Raw genomic sequence first — 17,438 nt, forward strand, 5'->3', positions numbered from 1 at the left:
AGTGTTCCAGTAAGTACCTGGTCTTGGCCCAATTGATGAGCCCCGGGAACCAGGGTTCCGGCTCCCCTTGGCAACAGAATACACAAAGGAGATTCATCACACCTGTGCATAAACTGTTGCTATAGAGCTTTCATTTGCTGTGGAATAATAGAGCTAATCGTACATCTGTCATCAACAACAAAAAGAATCACATCAAGTACTGGAGTTTGAGCACTACAGACTGAAAAGAATCAGGAAGTACAAGACATCAAAATTTCAATGGGCCACATGGCATCTATTTTCTTGCATGCAATGCAAGCAAGAAATTAAACACTGATAAAAAGAGCTCTGGCTTGCTCCTTTCTTAACAGCAACTCTATTGATAGTCTCACCTTTTGCCTTTGTTGGGAGGAAGCTCCCAAGATAGGGAAAGTGATTCACATTTTCCAGGATCTTGGCATTGGTTTTAAATCACTGGGAGGTATCGGGGGAGAGGAGATATTCTGCAGTGGGAGCTGATTGGAAGAGGAGCTTTAGTTTTCGAGGTGTTTAGTCAAAGGTCCATTTTATCACATGCTTCAGAGAAGGACGGCACAGTGGTTAGCACTGCTGCCTCACACAGCGTCAGGGACCCGGGTTCAATTCCGGTCTTGGGTAGCTGTGTGGAGTTTGCACATTCTCCCTGCATCTGTGCAAGTTTCCTCTGGGTGCTCCGGTTTCCTCCCACAGTCCAAAGACGTACAGGTTAGGTGCATTTGTCATGGTAAATTGCCCCTTGATGTATGAAAATGTTAGGTTAGGGGGATTTGTGGGGTAAATATTTGTGGGGTTATGGGAAAAAGCCTGGCTGGGATTCTCTGTCAGAGAGTCAGTGCAGACCTAATGGCTTCCTTTGGCACAGTAGTGATTCTATGATCTGGGGCTCGGTTTCTGCACAAATGTGCTAAAGCTCTGTGACTGAGGTTGGAGCACTTTGGGTTTTAGATTGGAGGCAGTGTCGGCTGAAAAGTTTCCCGTCTGTTCGGTAGATTCTCTCCACACAAGTGAGTAATTTGCTGGAGGTGAGGTGCACAAGGAAAATGGAGGAAAATGACACAGCCCCTTGTTTGAATGCAGTTTTCACTGAGACAGTATCTGTGGTGGTTTCCTTGGCGAGGACCACAGCTTGCATATCATTATAAAGTAGGCAAAGGATGGTGACAACTTCCTGAGAGCAGCCAAATTTGAGGATGCAAGATAAGCCTTCATGGTTGACAGAGGTCAAATGTTTCCATGAGGCCGAAAAGGCCACATCCAGTGATTGGTGCTGTTCTTCTCACTTTTTCTTGAATTTGCAATGTATTAAAAATCCTGCCTCTTGATGGATGAAAACCAGACTGTGATTCGGTAAGGAAATCTTACTGGAGGCTACGATTCATTATCCCTTCCAACAAGCCAACTTGCCCAACATCAAGGTGTTAGTCACTCAAAACCAGGTCCACCAGACGGGACAAGTCATCATGTGCCTGGTACCAGCCTGTCAAAGCAACTGCTCAATCCACAAGAGATTCCCAGGACAGCAAAAACATTTTAGGGATGTCCTCAAATCAATCCTGAAAAGGTCAAAAATGCCCACCGACTCATGGGAGACCCTGTCATGTGACCAATTAAAATGGAGAATCTCACTCACAAAAGCACCAAACACATCAAGAGATTTCGTCAGGAACGTGCAAAGGTGAAGTCGAGACATAAACCACCAAATAACCCAACTACCCCCACTCTTCATGTACCACCTGCCCTGCATGTGGCACAGCCTGTAGGTCAAAGAACAGTACAACACAGGAACAGGCCCTTTGGCCCACCAAGTCTGTGCCAACACAGATGCCTCTCTAATCTAATATTTTCTTGCCTCTACGTGGTCCATATCCCTCTAACCCCTGCCTATTCATGTACCTATCCAAATGCGTCTAGAACATTGTTGTAGAATCTGCTTCCATCACCTTCCCTGGCAGCGCGTTCCAGGCATTCACCACTATGTGTGAAAAACTTGCCCCTTACATCTCTTTTAAACTTTCCCCCCTCATTTTCAACCTATGCCCCCTAGTAATTGACCCTTCAACCCTGGGAAAAAGACTCTGATTATCCACTCTATCCAAGCCTGTCATAATCTTGTAAACCTCTATCAGGTCTCCCCCTCATCTTCCGGTGCTCCAATGAAAACAATCCAAGTTTGTTCAAACTTTCTTCTTAGTCCATATCCTCCAAACCAGGCAACATCCTGGTAAATCTCTTCTGCACCCTTTCCAATGCATCAACATCCTTCCGGTAGTGTGGCGAACAGAATTGTACAACTGTGGCCTAACCAAAGTCTTATATAGCTGCAACATAAGAACTAGGAGCAGGAGTAGGCCATCTGGCCTCTCGAGCCGGCTCTGCCATTCAATAAGATCATGGCTGATCTTTTCGTGGACTCAGCTCCACTTACCCGCCTGCTCACCATAACCCTTAATTCCTTTGCTGTTCAAAAATGTATCTATCTTTGCCTTAAAAACATTCAAGGAGGTAGCCTCAACCACTTCACTGGGCAGAGAATTTCACCGATTCACAACCCTTTGGGTGAAGAAGTTCCTCCTGAACCCAGTCTTAAATGTGCTCCCCCTTATTTTGAGGCCATGCCCCCTAGTTCTAGTTTCACCCGCCAGTGGAAACAAGCTCCCTCTTCTATCTTATCTATTCCCTTTATAATCTTATATGTTTCTATAAAATCTCCCCTCATTCTTCTGAATTCCAATGAGTATAGCCCCAGTCTACTCAGTCTCTCCTCATAATCCAACCCTCTCAACTCCGGAATCAACCTAGTGAATCTCCTCTGCACCCCCTCCTGTGCCAGTATGTCCTTTCTCAAGTAAGGAGACCAAAACTGTACACAGTACTGCAGGTGTAGTCTCACCAGCACCTTTTACAGCTGCAACATAATTTCCCTGTTTTTATAGTGCATCCTTCCAGCATTGAAGGACAAAATTCAATTTGCCTTCTTAATTACCTGTTGCACCTGCAAACCAACATTTTGCGATTCTTGCACAAAGACACCCAGGTCCCTCTGCACAGCAACATGCTACAATTTTTTACCATTTAAATAATAGTCCATTTTGCTGTTATTCCTACCAAAATGAATAACCTCACATTACCAACATTGTACTCCATCTGCCAGACCCTTGCCCACTCAGATTATTTATACTCCTTTGCAGACTTTCAGTATCCTCTGCACACTTTGCCCTGCCACTCATTTCATTGTCATCTGCGAATTTTGACACAGTACACTTGGTCCCCAACTCCAAACATGATCCAATTCCTATATTTGACACCCTGACTGAAGAAGGCCAGCATGTCATACACCTTCTTGACCACCTTGTCCACCTGAATTGCCACTTTCAGGGATCATGATTTGACTTAACAGCATTTCAAAACCCATCAAACTGGAAATGACAACATGAGTCATCCTCAATTCCAAGGGACTACATTAGAAAAAGAAGAATGTTTGAAATGCTGTAGTCACTTGAAGGGACCTGTCATATCCAAAGAAACACATTTTATAGCCATTTGAGTAATTGTGCAAGTAGAGCTTTAATTGAGCAATTTTAGCATCAGATTGAGGATGATAGGGAGTGGGATAGCTTGATCTTGGGTTCAGACATAGCTCAGCACAACATCGAGGACCAAAGGGCCTGTACTGTGCTGTGTTCTATATCGGTTGACAAAACAGAAGCAAAGGGTGGAATTTTGTGGCCCCATCTCTGCCACATCAAGCCCACAAAACTCTGCCGAAGGCATTAAGTAGTTTTAAATAAAACAAATGTTATTCAATTTCATTTCACTTACATTTTCACAACTTCAGACTCACTTTGTACCGTTAATCTAAATGTTTTGTTTTCTCTTTAGATAAGCCCCATAATCCCATGGTAAATGCAGGAGCAATTGTTGTTACCTCACTTATCAAGGTAAGATAACATGCAAACTGGGACAGAGATTGATGAACCAGGTTTTGGAAGACATTGAACAAAGCTACAGCACAGTGGCCCAAATGCACTAATAGGCCAGTACCTGTAGGACAATTTTACCCTACTGTAGACATAGCAAAAGTACTGTCACAATAATATTTACATTACATTTTACTTGCTGTCAGATAAGCTACTGGTGGAAATGTAACTTGGGCCAGTCTACTGTCATAGGCTGTCAGTGAACTGATATAGTCATCCTATAAGGAATGGTTAGCCTCATTAATTCCCATTTACAGGGAAATGGCTTCCTAATTTTGTGTGATCTTCAGAGAAGTTACTGACAAAGAAAGGGTCAGAGGCCAAGCAACTGTGAACCACTTAATCACAGTTACTAGTCATTGGCTAGAGCAGGTGCATCAGAACAATTTGTTTGTCTGTTCTCTCTTAAGGATGTTACTTTTTGCCAAGTTCCCAAAACCAGACAAGGGATTGGGATTGTGACTTCATAACTGGTGTATGCTTTGCTGCTGATACAAACTAATTGGAAGTCTGAATAATTAATGGATGTTTTCATATCTTAGCATACAAAGTAAGGGGAAAATGGTTTGTTGTATTGAAATGCAAACCTTTGACCAGTTTACATTTTAGAAATCTGTGGGCAATCAAGATGATCGCCCTAGTCTCTTCAATCAAGGGACAATGAGTACTACTGTGGGGTTGGCATCCTATAAGGTGGGTTTTACGCTTCGTCCCGACACATGCTCCATAAGCAAAGCTGATGCTGGGAGTTCCCAGAGTTAACAGAAATTCTGTGTGGTGATTGTCCCTTTAAGAACAACAGAGAAGAGTAAGGGACACATGGCCTGTGCTGTGTTGCACCGAAGGGTCTCTCATCACTGACACTCTCGAAAGTCAATTGGTCTCATTATCCCTGGGCTGGGGTGGGAAACATAGAAACTAGAAGCAGGAGTAGACCATTCAGCCCTTCGAGCTTGCTCCACCATTCATTATGATTATGGCCGATCATCCAACTGAAAAGCCTGATTCCGCCTTCGTCCCATATCCTTTGATCCCCTTCTTGAAATGTTTTGTCCTCAACTGCTTTCTGTGGTAGAAAATTCCATAGGCTCACCACTCTCTGGGTGAAGAAATTATTTCTCATCTCAGTCCTAAAAGGTTTACCCCTTAGACTATGACCCCTGGTACGGAACACACTCACCACTAGGAACATCCTTTCTGCATCTATACTGTCTAGTCCTGTTAGAATTTTATAGGTTTCTGTAAGATCCCCCTCATTCTTCTAAACTCCAGTGAATATAATCCTAGCGACCAATCTCTCCTCATTCATCAGTCTGGTGAACTTTCTCTGCAACCCATCTATAGCAAGAACATCCTTCCTTAGATAAGGAGACCAAAACTGCACACACTATTCCAACTGTGGTCTCACCAAGGCTCTGTATAATTGCGTCAAGATATCCCTGCTCCTGTATGCAAATCCTCTCACTATGGGTAGAGAGGTGGTGTTGAGATGGCAGCGTGGGCTCGTTGGGCCAAAGGGCCTGTTTCCGAAGCTGATTTTGTTCTTTGACAAAAAAAAATGAAGGTCAACATACCATTTGCCTTTTTTACTGCCTGCTGCACCTGCATGCTCAGCTTCAGTGACTGATGTACAAGGAGAACCAGGTCTCATTGCACATTCCCCTCTCTTAATTTATAGGAAATTACTGAAGGTTTCTGCTCCCTGGTTAATCTTGTCCACCCTCCATCCTCACTCCAGCAGTGCTGCAACTACTGCCCTGTGTTGAGATTAGCTAAATCAACAGAAACTGCATTTTAAACTGGGACCTTCCTAGTCATTAAATATATCTATACTTTTTAAAAATGCAAAGATCATCAGTGGGAGGAATTATTGAGAAATTTGCTAATTTTTCACTTTTTACTGTGGCTTTAGCCAATCTCTACTCTGGACACACAAGTCTATTCAGGCCTCAAAAAAACTCTGGAGTAAGGCTGTTTTCCATTTAGATGGGGTGACAAGTGCACACATTAGAAAAGGGTAAATACATTCAATAGGATGCTGACACAACCTACATTTAGTCAGCACATAGTAATCAGAACCACACTGATTGACATTGCACAATTTCTCTAAAAACACAAAGCTTTTTCTTTTTTGCTAGCCCTCGGCAGCACATCCCCATCACCACGACACTCTTTAAGTTCCAAAGTTCATTTGTATTTGTATTTCATTTCACACTGGCTGGTCAATGTTAAACACATTACAGCATGCTTGAGTAAAACCAATTCCTGTTTTCCACCTGTTTAATTCAGGGTCAACTGTTCAGTTGGAGACCACGGTATATTGTGCAATTGTTTCAGGGACTGGTTTTGCAATATTGTCTCATGGTCCTGGTACTGCAGGGTGGGAGTGGTGTTGCCACTGGACTGATAATCCAGAAACCTAGGGTATTGGTCTGGGGATCTGGGTTTGAATCCCACCACAGCAGATTAATTCAATACAAATATGGAATTAAAAGTCTAATGATGACTATGAAACCATTGTTGATTGTTGTAAACACCCATTGGGTTGACTAATGTCCTTTAGGGAACAAAATCTGTCATGATTACCTGGTCTGGCCGACATGTGACTCCAGATCTGCAGAAATGTGACTGACTCTTAATGGCCTAGTCGCAAGTTGCATCAAACCGCTAAAAAAACAAATTAAAAAGGAATGAAATTGGATGGAGAACCAGGCATCAACCTAGGCACTGGAACCGACAATAGCAACCCAGCCAGCCCTGTTGACCATGCAAAGTCCTCTTTCTGTCCTAAAGGTCATAGCTGCCAGACTGGGTCTGTGACAGCTGGCGAGGGAACCAACAAAAGGGAAAAGCATACTTGACTTCACCTCCAACAACCTGCATACCGCAGATACATCTGTCCACTGGCAGTATTGGTAAGAGTGACCACCGCACAGTCCTTGTGGAGACAAAATCCTGTTTTTGTTTTGAGGATACATACCACTGTGTTGTGTGGCATTACCAACGTGCTAAACATGATAGATTTCAAGCAGATCTTGCAACTCAAAACTGGGCATCCATGAGACACTGTGGGCCATCAGCAGCAGCAGAATTGTACTCGATCACAATCTGTAACCTTGTGGCCTGGCATGTCCCCCTCTATCATTACCACCAAGCCCGGGGATCAATCCTGGTTCAATGAAGAGTGAAGGAGGGCATGCCAAGATCAGTACTAGGCATACTTAACATTGAGCTGCTAACCTGGTGAAGCTCCAACACAGGACTGCTTGCATGCCAAACAGCATAAGCAATAAGTGATAGAGTTAAGTGAGTCCACAACCAATGGATCAGATCTAAGCCCTGCAGTCCTGCTACATCCTGTCATGAATGGCAGCGGACAATTGACCAATTCATTGGAGGAGGAAGCTCCACAATTGCCCAGCACATCAGTGCAAAAAAAATACAATCTTCAACCAGAAGTGCCAACTGAATGATCCATCTCAGCCTCCGCCAAGGCTCCAGCATCACAGATGCCAGTCTTCATCCAATTTGATTCATTCCATGTGATATCAAGAACAAACAGAACAAAGAGGCATACAGCACAGGAACAGGCCCTTCGGCCCTCCAAGCCCATGATGATCATGATGCCCTAACTAAACTAAAAAAAATGGCTGAATGCATTGGATACTGCAAAGGCTATGGGCCCTGACAATATTATGGTGATAGCAGTGAAGACATGCTCTAGAACATGCCACGCCCCTAGTCAAGCTGTTCCAGTACAGCTACAACACTGGCATCTACCCAGCAATGTGGAAAATTGCCCAGTGTGCCTTATACAACAAAAAAAGGACAGACCCAAGCTGGCCAATTGCCACGCCATCAGTTTACTCTTGATCATCATAACATGTTGGAAGGGGTCATCTACAGAGCTATCAAGTGGTACCTGGTTAATAATGACTTGCTCATTGACACTCAGTTTGGGTTTAACAGAGTCACTCAACTGCTGACCTCATTATAGTTTGGTTCAAACATCGTCAAAAGAGCTGAACCCCAGAGATGCGAGTGACTGCCCTTGAAAATAAGGTCACATTTGACCAAGTGTGGCATCAAAGAGCTCTGGCAAAGTGGGAGGCAATGGGAATTGGGGAAAAACATTCTATTAGTTGGAAACATACTTAACGAAAAAGAAGATGGTTGTGGAGGTCAATCATCACTGCAGGAGTTTCACAGGGTAGTGTCCTAGGCCCAACCATCTTCAGTTGCTGCATCAATGACCTTCCTTCCTTCATAAGGTCAGAAGTGGGCATGTTGCTGATGATTGCACCATTTGCAACTCTTCAAATACTGAAGCAGTCCATGTCCAAACGCAGCAAGACTTGGACAATATGTAGGCTTGAACTGACAATTGGCAAGTAACATCTACACCACACAAGTGCCAGGCAATGACCATCTCCAATATGAAAGAATCCAAATATCGCCCCCTTGACATTCAATGGCATTACCATTGCTGAATCCCCCACTATCAACATCATTGAATAGAAAAAGAATTGGACTAGCCATATAAATAATGTGGCTACAAGAGCAGGTCAGAGGCAAGGAATCCTGCAATGAGTAATTTATCTCCTGACTCCCCCAAAGCCTGTCCACCATCTGCAGGGCGCAAGTCAGGAGTGTGATGGAATGCTCTCCACTTGCCGGAATGGGTGCAGCTTCAAGAAGCTTTACACCATCCAGGATAAAGCAGTTCACTTAATTGGCACCCCTTCCACAAACATTCACTCTCCACCACTGACACACGGTGGCAACAGTATGTTCCATCTACATGATGCACTGCAGAAACTCACCAAGGCTCCTTTGACAGCATCTTCCAAACCCATGACTGCTACCACCTAGAAAGACAATGGCAACAGATACATGGGAACACCAACATCTGGGAGTTTCCCTCCAAGTCAGTCACCATCAGAACTTGAAATATATTGCTGTTCCTTCATTGTCACTGGGTCAAAATCCTAGAACTCTCTCCCAAACAGCGCTGTGAGTGGAGGAACGGTGCAGCAGTAACATCGCTTTACAGTTCCAGGGACCTGGGTTCGAGTCCCGGCTTGGGTCACTGTCTGTGTGGAGACTGCACATTCTCCTCGTGTCTGCGTGGGTTTCCTCAGGTGCTCCGGTTTCCTCCCACAGTCCAAAGATGTGCGGGTTAGGTTGATTGGCCATGCTAAAATGGCCCCTTAGTGTTCTGAGGTGCGTAGGTTAGAGGGATTAGCGGGTAAATGTGTAGAGATATGGGGATACGTCCTGGGTGGGATTGTGGTTGGTACAGACTCAATGAGCCAGATGGCCTCTTTCTGCACTGTAGGGTTTCTATAATTCCATGATTCAAGAAGGCAGCTCATTGCTACCTTCTCGAGCGCAATTAGGGATAGAAATAAATACTAGCCTAGCTAGCAATGCCCACGTTCCATTAATGGATTAAACAAAAAACTGGTCCATTTACATTGTGGGTGGCTTCTTCAGCAAACAGGACAATTAAACAAAAACCTTGGTTCTTGTCTCAGATATGTGTTAAAGATCCCACAGTCTCTTTTCGAAGAAGAGCAAGAGCGTTCCCTGGAAGTCGGGCCAGTATTTATTATTTAACCAACACAATAAAAACAGATTATCTGTCATAGGACATTGCTGTTTGTGGGAGTTTGCTGTGCGCACAATTTGGAGGCGTGTTTCCTACACTATAATAGGGATTACATTTCAAAATATTTAATTGGTAGTAAATTGCTTTAGAATGTCCTGAGGTTGTGAAAGGTGTTACATAAATTCAGGTTCTGCCTTTCTTACTGTTTCATTTTTCATTTCTCTATCCATCTCATTTCTATTAGCCTGAGTGCATATCTGTCTCTTCCTATTTTCTCTTTATCAGCCTGGCTGCAGTGTCCCAGCCGCAGGAAAAATACAATATTAAAGCTGCAACAAGATCGCTGCCAAGCTGTATTTTCATGAGTTTTTGCAGAAAGTACTCTGTGAAATATTTTTATTTCTAATACCACTTCATCTTGTATTTGCAGCCTGGAGCAAATAAAGCGGAGAAGTTTGACTGTGTGAGTACTTCACAAACAGCAATACAGGAATAAAATCAGCAAATTTACCTTGTGGCTCCTAAATCTAACAGGCCAAGTACTAACATCTGCTCATCTGATTGGAGATGCAGAGAATCAAATATGTCAAACCTAGAAATAAGCATGTATGATTGGATAGTTTGAATTTAAAAGGGAGGGTTCTTCTAGCAAGTTTGCGCTATTGGGATGGCAAAAATACAAGGGAATTTCTGCAATTGCTTCATAGAAATGTAAAAAACTCCACATCATTAATATCTTCATGCTACCTTGTATAATCCATCACTCTTGATTCATGGCAAACATTCAAAACTTGCCATGTCATACAAACATTCAAATTAGGAGTAGGCCAGTCGACCTGTTGCGCTTGCTCCGCCATTCAATGAGATCATTGGCTGGTCTGATTGTAGCCTCAACCCCCACATTCCCACCGACCTCCATTAACCTTCCACCCCCTTCTTAATCCAGAATCTATCTCACTCTGCCTTTAAAATATTCAAAGATTCTGCTTCCACTGCCTTTTGAAAAACAGAGATCCATATACTCACTACAGTGAAACCCCGATTTTACACACCCTAACTTAGCGCGAGTTTGGATATAACACGATGAATCAATGGACCCTTTTTTTGCTCTTTCCGGGAACTGAAGTTTTTGGTGAGTTAATTTTGTGTTTCCTTAGATCAAAATGGAACAAACTGATTTACTAAAAATTAATGTGTTTTAATTTCTACTGTAACAACAACGATTTATTTGCGGAATTTTTTAATTAAAAGGTAATTTACTTGCCAGATGATAAACGTGCAAAAAATGGGTCAAATAGGGTGATAACAAGCGATAATAGGGGTGTTTTAGGATGTTAGGTCAACATTGGGTCAGTTTGAACGCTGATTTTCTTGAACCCCGATTTAGCGCAACCTCGCCTTTTTCACGATAACATTTTATGGATCCCAACCATCGCCGTACTGTACCTTCAGAGAAAGAAGTGTTTGTCTCTGTCTTAAATGGGTGACCCCTTATTTTCAAACAATGACCTCTCGTTCTAGATTCTCCACAAAGAGGAAACATCCTCTTCACATCCACCCTGTCAAGACCCCTCAGGATTTTATGTTTCAATCAAGTCACCTCTTACTCTTCTAAACTTTGGCAATTACAGCATAACCTGTCTAGTTTTTCCTCATAAGACAACCTGTCCATTCCCAGTATTAGACTAGTTTTATTTTATTTCCTATTCTTCTCTGAACTGCATCCAATGCATTTAGGTCTGTCCTTAAATAAGAAGATCAATATTGTACACAGTACTCTAGAAGTGATCTCACCAATGCTCCGAATAACTGAAACATAACCTCCCTATTTTTGTATTCAATTCTCATCGCAATAAACAATAACGCTGTTTTAGCTTTTCCAATTACTTGCTGCACTTGCATAATAACCTTTTGTGATTCATGCTGTGGACATTCAAGTCCCTCTGCACCTCAGAACTCTGCAATCTCTCATTATTTAGATAATATGCTTTTTTTGCCAAATCTTTGCCCACTCACTTAACCTATTGATATCCCTTTGCAGTATCCTTATGTCCTCTTCACAATTTACTTTCTTACTTTACTTTGCACCTTTATCAGCAAATTTAGCAGCCATATATTTGGTTCTTTCATCCAAGTCATTTAAATAAATTGTAAAAAGTTGAGGCCCCAGCACTGACCCCTGTGGCACATGCATTACATCTTGCCAACCAGAAAATGACCCATTTATGCCAACTCTCTATTTCCTGTTAGCTAACCAATCTTCTTTCCATGCCAATATTTTACTCCCTACACCATGGGCTTTTATTTTCCACAATAATTGTTTTGGCAGTTTATCAAATGTCTTCTGGAGTTCTAAGTAAATCACATCCACTGGTTTCCCTTTGTTAACTGCGTGTGTAACCTCTTCTCACTTCTCACAAAACTCCTCCAACTATATCTTAATGCCATAATCATTAATTCTTCACTGAGTAGGTCAACTATGTCAGTGTAGGTGTTCTCATGTAATCTGACACTGAGATGAGACAACGGTTTGGTAATCACACTTAGAACATAAGAACATAAGAAATAGGAGCAGGAGTAGGCCATCTAGCCCTTCAAGCCTGCCCCGCCATTCAATAAGATCATGGCTGATCTGTCATGGCTCAGTTCCACATTCCCACCCTCTCCCCATAACCCTTAATCCCCTTGCTTATCAAAAACCCATCAACCTGCGTCTTAAAAATATTTAGCGAGGCAGCCTCCACCACCTCAACGGGCAGAGAATTCCAGAGATTCACCACCCTTTGAGTGAAGAAGTTCCTCCTCAACTCCATTCTACACCGCCCCCCCTTTATCTTGAGGCTGTGCCCCCTAGTCCTACTGTCCTTTCTGAGTGGGAAGAGTCTCTCCACCTCTATCCTATCCATCCCATTCATCATCTTATATGTCTCAATGAGATCTCCCCTCATTCTTCTAAACTCTAACGAGTACAAGCCTAGTTTATTCAGCCTCTCCTCATAGCTCAACCCCCTCAACTCCGGTATCAGCCTAATAAACCTCCTCTGCACTCCCTCCAAGGCCAAAATATCCTTGCGTAAGTGCGGCGACCAAAACTGCACACAGTACTCCAGCTGCGGCCTCACCAATGCCCTATACAGCCGCAGCAAGACCTCCCCACTTTTATATTCAATCCCCGTCGCTATGAAGGCCAGCATCCCATTCGCCTTCCTGACCACCTGCTGCACCTGCAGGCTGGGTTTTTGCGACTCATGCACAAGGACCCCGAGGTCCCTCTGCACCGTCGCCTGCTGCAGTTTTTCGCCACGTAAGTAATAGTCCTTCCTACCATTATTCCTACCAAAGTGGACCACCTCGCGCTTACCAACATTAAATTCCATTTGCCATTTCCATTAGCTATTCATTATTCTTCTGTAGTGCTGCACTGTATAGTCATCAGACATTGGCCGTCTATGAACATCCACAGCACTGACTGGTTTAGAACAGGAACAACATCTGCTCTGGTCTAGATTAAAAGTCTTCTTACCATTTCGAATTTACATCATCTGATTAGGTGGCTGCTTAATGCTGATCACACTTTTCAAATTAAAATGATTATAAGTCAGATACGTTTCAGTTACAAGAAATGCCTCAGTAGAAATCAGTGTATCTTGTAAGAGACTTCCAGTGGCACTAAAGGAAGCCTAAATTCTGCCAGACCCAAACCATTCTTGATATGTGGCTGCACTTTCCATCCTGCCTATGGCACAAGGGCCTCACTGTTTTTGAAACAGTAGCCAGGTTCTAAATTTTGTGTTATGTGTTCCACAGGTGATGCACTTTCTTAATAAGATGGCTGGAAATGAGTATGTGGGCTTCAGCAATGCCACGTAAGTGCCAAGTTGCTTTCTTGTGTCTCCTAAAAGCCATTCAGAGTCTTCAATGGCCATTCAAACCCCTGAAAATAAGGATTGTTTCATCAGTGAACTTACTATCTTTCCTGTCATTGTTGCTCTCTCTCTCAAGTCAGAAGGTCATGGGTTCAAGTTCCATTCCAGGATGCATCACATAATCTAGGCTGAGACTTCCAATGCATGAAGTCGCGCTGCAATGTCAGAGATTTTGTCTTTCAGACCAAGACCCCAACCGCTGATTCAAGGGGATGTACCACTAAAATAGCAGGAAGTTCTCCCCAGTATCCTAGCAAAATTTCTCCCACGACCAACATCAAAGAACCAGATTAATTGATTTTTTTTGTTTCTGGAATTTTACTGTAGGCAAGATTGTCAGCACAATAGTGACTGCATTTATCAAAAAAGTAACTCATCGGTTGTATGGAGCTTTGGGACATCCTACGGATGTGACAGGTGCTATGTAAATGAAAGTTTGTTCTTTTTCCAATTTTCTCCTCTCACTGAGATGCAGTTCTATAGACTCATGCAAAGTTCCATTATAAGAAGTCTCACAACACCAGGTTAAAGTCCAATAGGTTTATTTGGAATCACAAGCTTTTGGAGCGCTGCTCCTTCATCAGGTGAGACTTCTTACAGTGCCCACTGCAGTCCAATGCTGGCATGTCCATCTCATGTTCCATTATATTACCCATTCTGATCACGTTATTTTGAGTCTCAAGAGTACCATCACTCAATTCTGCTTAGAATAGGTATTAAACCAGAGACTCTCCTGGATTGGATGATTCCAGGCAATAAAAAGTGGTGGTCACCCTCATCGAGCCATTGGAGGATCAGGCAATAAATTTGTTTATTAATTCAGCTTTGAGTTTTGATGCAACAATCAGGATACTATTGGTATTGTGATGGGGCAAGGGAATAAGAATGTTCCAAGGGTAACTAATTTAAGTCACGAGAGCAGATTAAGGATGTTGGGTTTGTTTACTTCAGAAAAGGTGCTTTTGAGGTGATAAATTGCATTTTTCTAGGTTACAAAAGGGGCTGACAAATGTAATAGACAAATTGTTTCCTTTGGGGTGAGGAGTTCAAATCCTTGAGGACAGAAGTTAAAACACAAAAGTGGTAGGACAGAAATCTGGGGTGACATTTTCACCCATAGGGTAATTGAGTTGTGAAATAAGTTACCAGAGAAAAGTGAACAGTATCAATGGGATTAACAAACAATGGCTCAGATAATCTGGGGAGAGGGAGGCTCTGCTGGTTTCTTGTCGTTTCTGGGATTTTCTAAACAGGTGAACGGGGGCTGATTAATCAATTAAGCTAAAAGTCTTTTCCTAATACTGAAAATTCTTATTAATGGGGTGGTGGCACGGTGGTTAACGCTACTGCTTCACGGTGCCAGGGACTCAGGTTCAATTATAGTTTTGGGTCCCTGTCTGTGTGGAGTTTGCACATTCTCCCCGTGTCTGCATGGGTTTCTTCCGGGTGCTCTGGTTTCCTCCCACACTCCAAAGATATGCAGGTTAGGTGGATTGGCCATATTAAATTGCCCATTCATGTCCCAAGATGTGTCCGTTATCCAGATTAGTGGGATAACGAGGATAGGGCCTGGGTGGGATACTCTGTCGGAGAGCGGGTGCAGACTGAGTAGGCCTAATGGTCTCCTTGATTTCTATGAATTTCTGCTCAACTTTCTTTAATTAAGCCAGCATTCCACTGATTCTGGCATAAGGATACTCTGCAAATAACTAATGTTGCATTTTTTCTTTCCATGATTGAGGTTTCAGTCAGAAAAGGAGACAGGAGACAGGAATTTTGCCATTGGGTACTACTTGAAAGAAAAGAAGGTAGGTCGAAAGCCAGGCAGTGGAGGTAAATGTCTGTCTGTTGTTCACTAAGTTACAGAGTGTTTGCTGTCATAGAGGTGGAGGTTTAGGCAGCTTATTGAATTTAACTATATATTTATAGCTAGAAAAAAGTAACTTATCCAATACATGCTGTGCGTTTGAAAACTAGATCATTCGCTCATAATTTGCTGAGAGGCTGGCTTCACAACACCAGTTCCTTCTCAGATGTTCCTTACTGTAGAAACATAAGGCGGAATTCCTCCATTTTGAGACTAAATGAGTGGCACTGTGGTTAGCACTGCTGCCTCACAGCTCCAGGGACCCGGGTTCAATTCCCGGCTTAGGTCACCATCTGTATGGAGTCTGCATATTCTCCCCGTGTCTGCGTGGGTTTCCCCCGAGTGCTCCGGTTTCCTCCCACAGTCCGAAAGATGTGCTGGTTAGGTGCATTGGCCATACTAAATTCTCCCTCAGTGTACCCGAATAGGCGCCGGAGTGTGGCGATTAGGGGATTTCCACAGTAACTTCATTGCAGTGTTCATGTAAGCCTACTTGTGACTAACAAATAAACTTTACTTTAAGTGTCATGGCATGTGCAGAACTAGGAGTGTTTCCTGCTGCAGCGACCAACAGGAAAACACACCAAATTTTCCAGCACCAACTCCATTAATTCTGCACCCAGGTGTTTCACATCATATTGCCATAAGCATAGATAAGGGTCATGGGCGGAGGGGGGAACTCGTAATGTTAAAATGGTGGCACGGGCTCGTTGGGCCGAAGGGCCTGTTTCCTGGGCTGTTTTGTTCTTTGTTTGTTTATATTCAGTGGTGGGGCAGATCTGGATGGCATGTAGTCTGTTTTGTGTCTGGGAAACATATTAAAAAGGTGCCCAACATCACTGACGCATCACTGAAGAAAGAAGGTGGATCACCTGAACAAAGATGGATCTCCCAGACTATTATAAGGCTGAAGGATGGACCCCTTCTAGGACACCTGATCAGGGAGGTCCACCTGTAGCTGCTCCCCCGGTCCACCGCTGTGGTGTTCCAGGATCCAAGGCTGTTGGCAGGCACCATCCTGAACTCAGGAGGCAGCCCCAGGTATTGTTCAGATGAGGCCCATCATCTACATGTCACGTTGTTCCAAACATTTTTCACACTGGCACGTTATCCCGCTGACACTGCAGAGAATCTGGCAAGGGGGTTCGGGTCTTCATTTGCATCCATTAATGGGATGCAAGTAAAGTTCACACCAGCCTAAGGTGGGTGTTCTGATCCACCATAGCAGGCCCCAGTGAATAATTCCGCTGTAAATTCACGCTGGCATGAAACTGATTTCTGGGCCTTCTGTCATATTCTTCCACCACGCCAACCATTGGCATGGTGGAAGAATACGACAGAATACATCAGCCAGGGCTTGGGGGAATTCCATCCAGAATCTGAAAGTTTCCTTTTAAACTTCTGGGCGAACCATGTTTAATAAAATGATCATTGTTTATGTTTTTTCCCACCCAGTGTTTCCCAGAAGGTGTTGACATGATCGCAACATTAGATTTCTACTTTCAGGTAAGTGAAGCAGCTTTACTCTGTTCATGCTGCTGATGTGATGGAATATACCTCATTAAAATACCAGTTAGATCATTGCCCATTCCTTACTACAATACCAGTTAGATCATTGCCCATTCCTCACTACAATACCAGATGGATCATTGCCCATTCCTCACTAGAATACCAGTTGGATCATTGCCCATTCCTCACTAGAATACCAGTTGGATCAGTGCCCATCTCTCACTAGAATACCAGTTGGATCAGTGCCCATCTCTCACGAGAATACCAGTTGGATCAGTGCCCATCTCTCACGAGAATACCAGTTGGATCACTGCCCATCTCTCACTAGAATACCAGTTGGATCATTGCCCATTCCTCACTAGAATACCAGATGGATCATTGTCCATTCCTCACTAGAATACCAGATGGATCATTGCCCATTCCTCACTACAATACCAGATGGATCATTGCCCATTCCTCACTACAATACCAGATGGATCATTGCCCATTCCTCACTAGAATACCAGTTGGATCAGTGCCCATCTCTCACG

The 17,438-nt window shown here is 43.3% G+C and overlaps 1 protein-coding gene across 2 annotated transcripts in view; it reads left to right on the top strand.

The window, feature by feature from the left end:
* The window catches only part of LOC145361991 (glutaminase liver isoform, mitochondrial-like), a 67,346-nt gene that overhangs the window by 25,242 nt on the left and 24,666 nt on the right, over positions 1-17,438 (top strand). For both annotated transcript variants that reach the window (XM_080217996.1, XM_080217997.1), the window contains exons 7-11: positions 3,898-3,956; positions 10,037-10,069; positions 13,414-13,472; positions 15,274-15,340; positions 16,855-16,905. In XM_080217996.1, coding sequence (XP_080074122.1) covers positions 3,898-3,956; positions 10,037-10,069; positions 13,414-13,472; positions 15,274-15,340; positions 16,855-16,905 — 269 coding nt within the window. The remainder of the gene's footprint in view (positions 1-3,897; positions 3,957-10,036; positions 10,070-13,413; positions 13,473-15,273; positions 15,341-16,854; positions 16,906-17,438) is intronic.

The sequence above is a fragment of the Carcharhinus amblyrhynchos genome, chromosome X, assembly GCF_965287045.1.
Source record: "Carcharhinus amblyrhynchos chromosome X, sCarAmb.v2.hapA, whole genome shotgun sequence".
Lineage (NCBI taxonomy): Eukaryota > Metazoa > Chordata > Chondrichthyes > Carcharhiniformes > Carcharhinidae > Carcharhinus > Carcharhinus amblyrhynchos.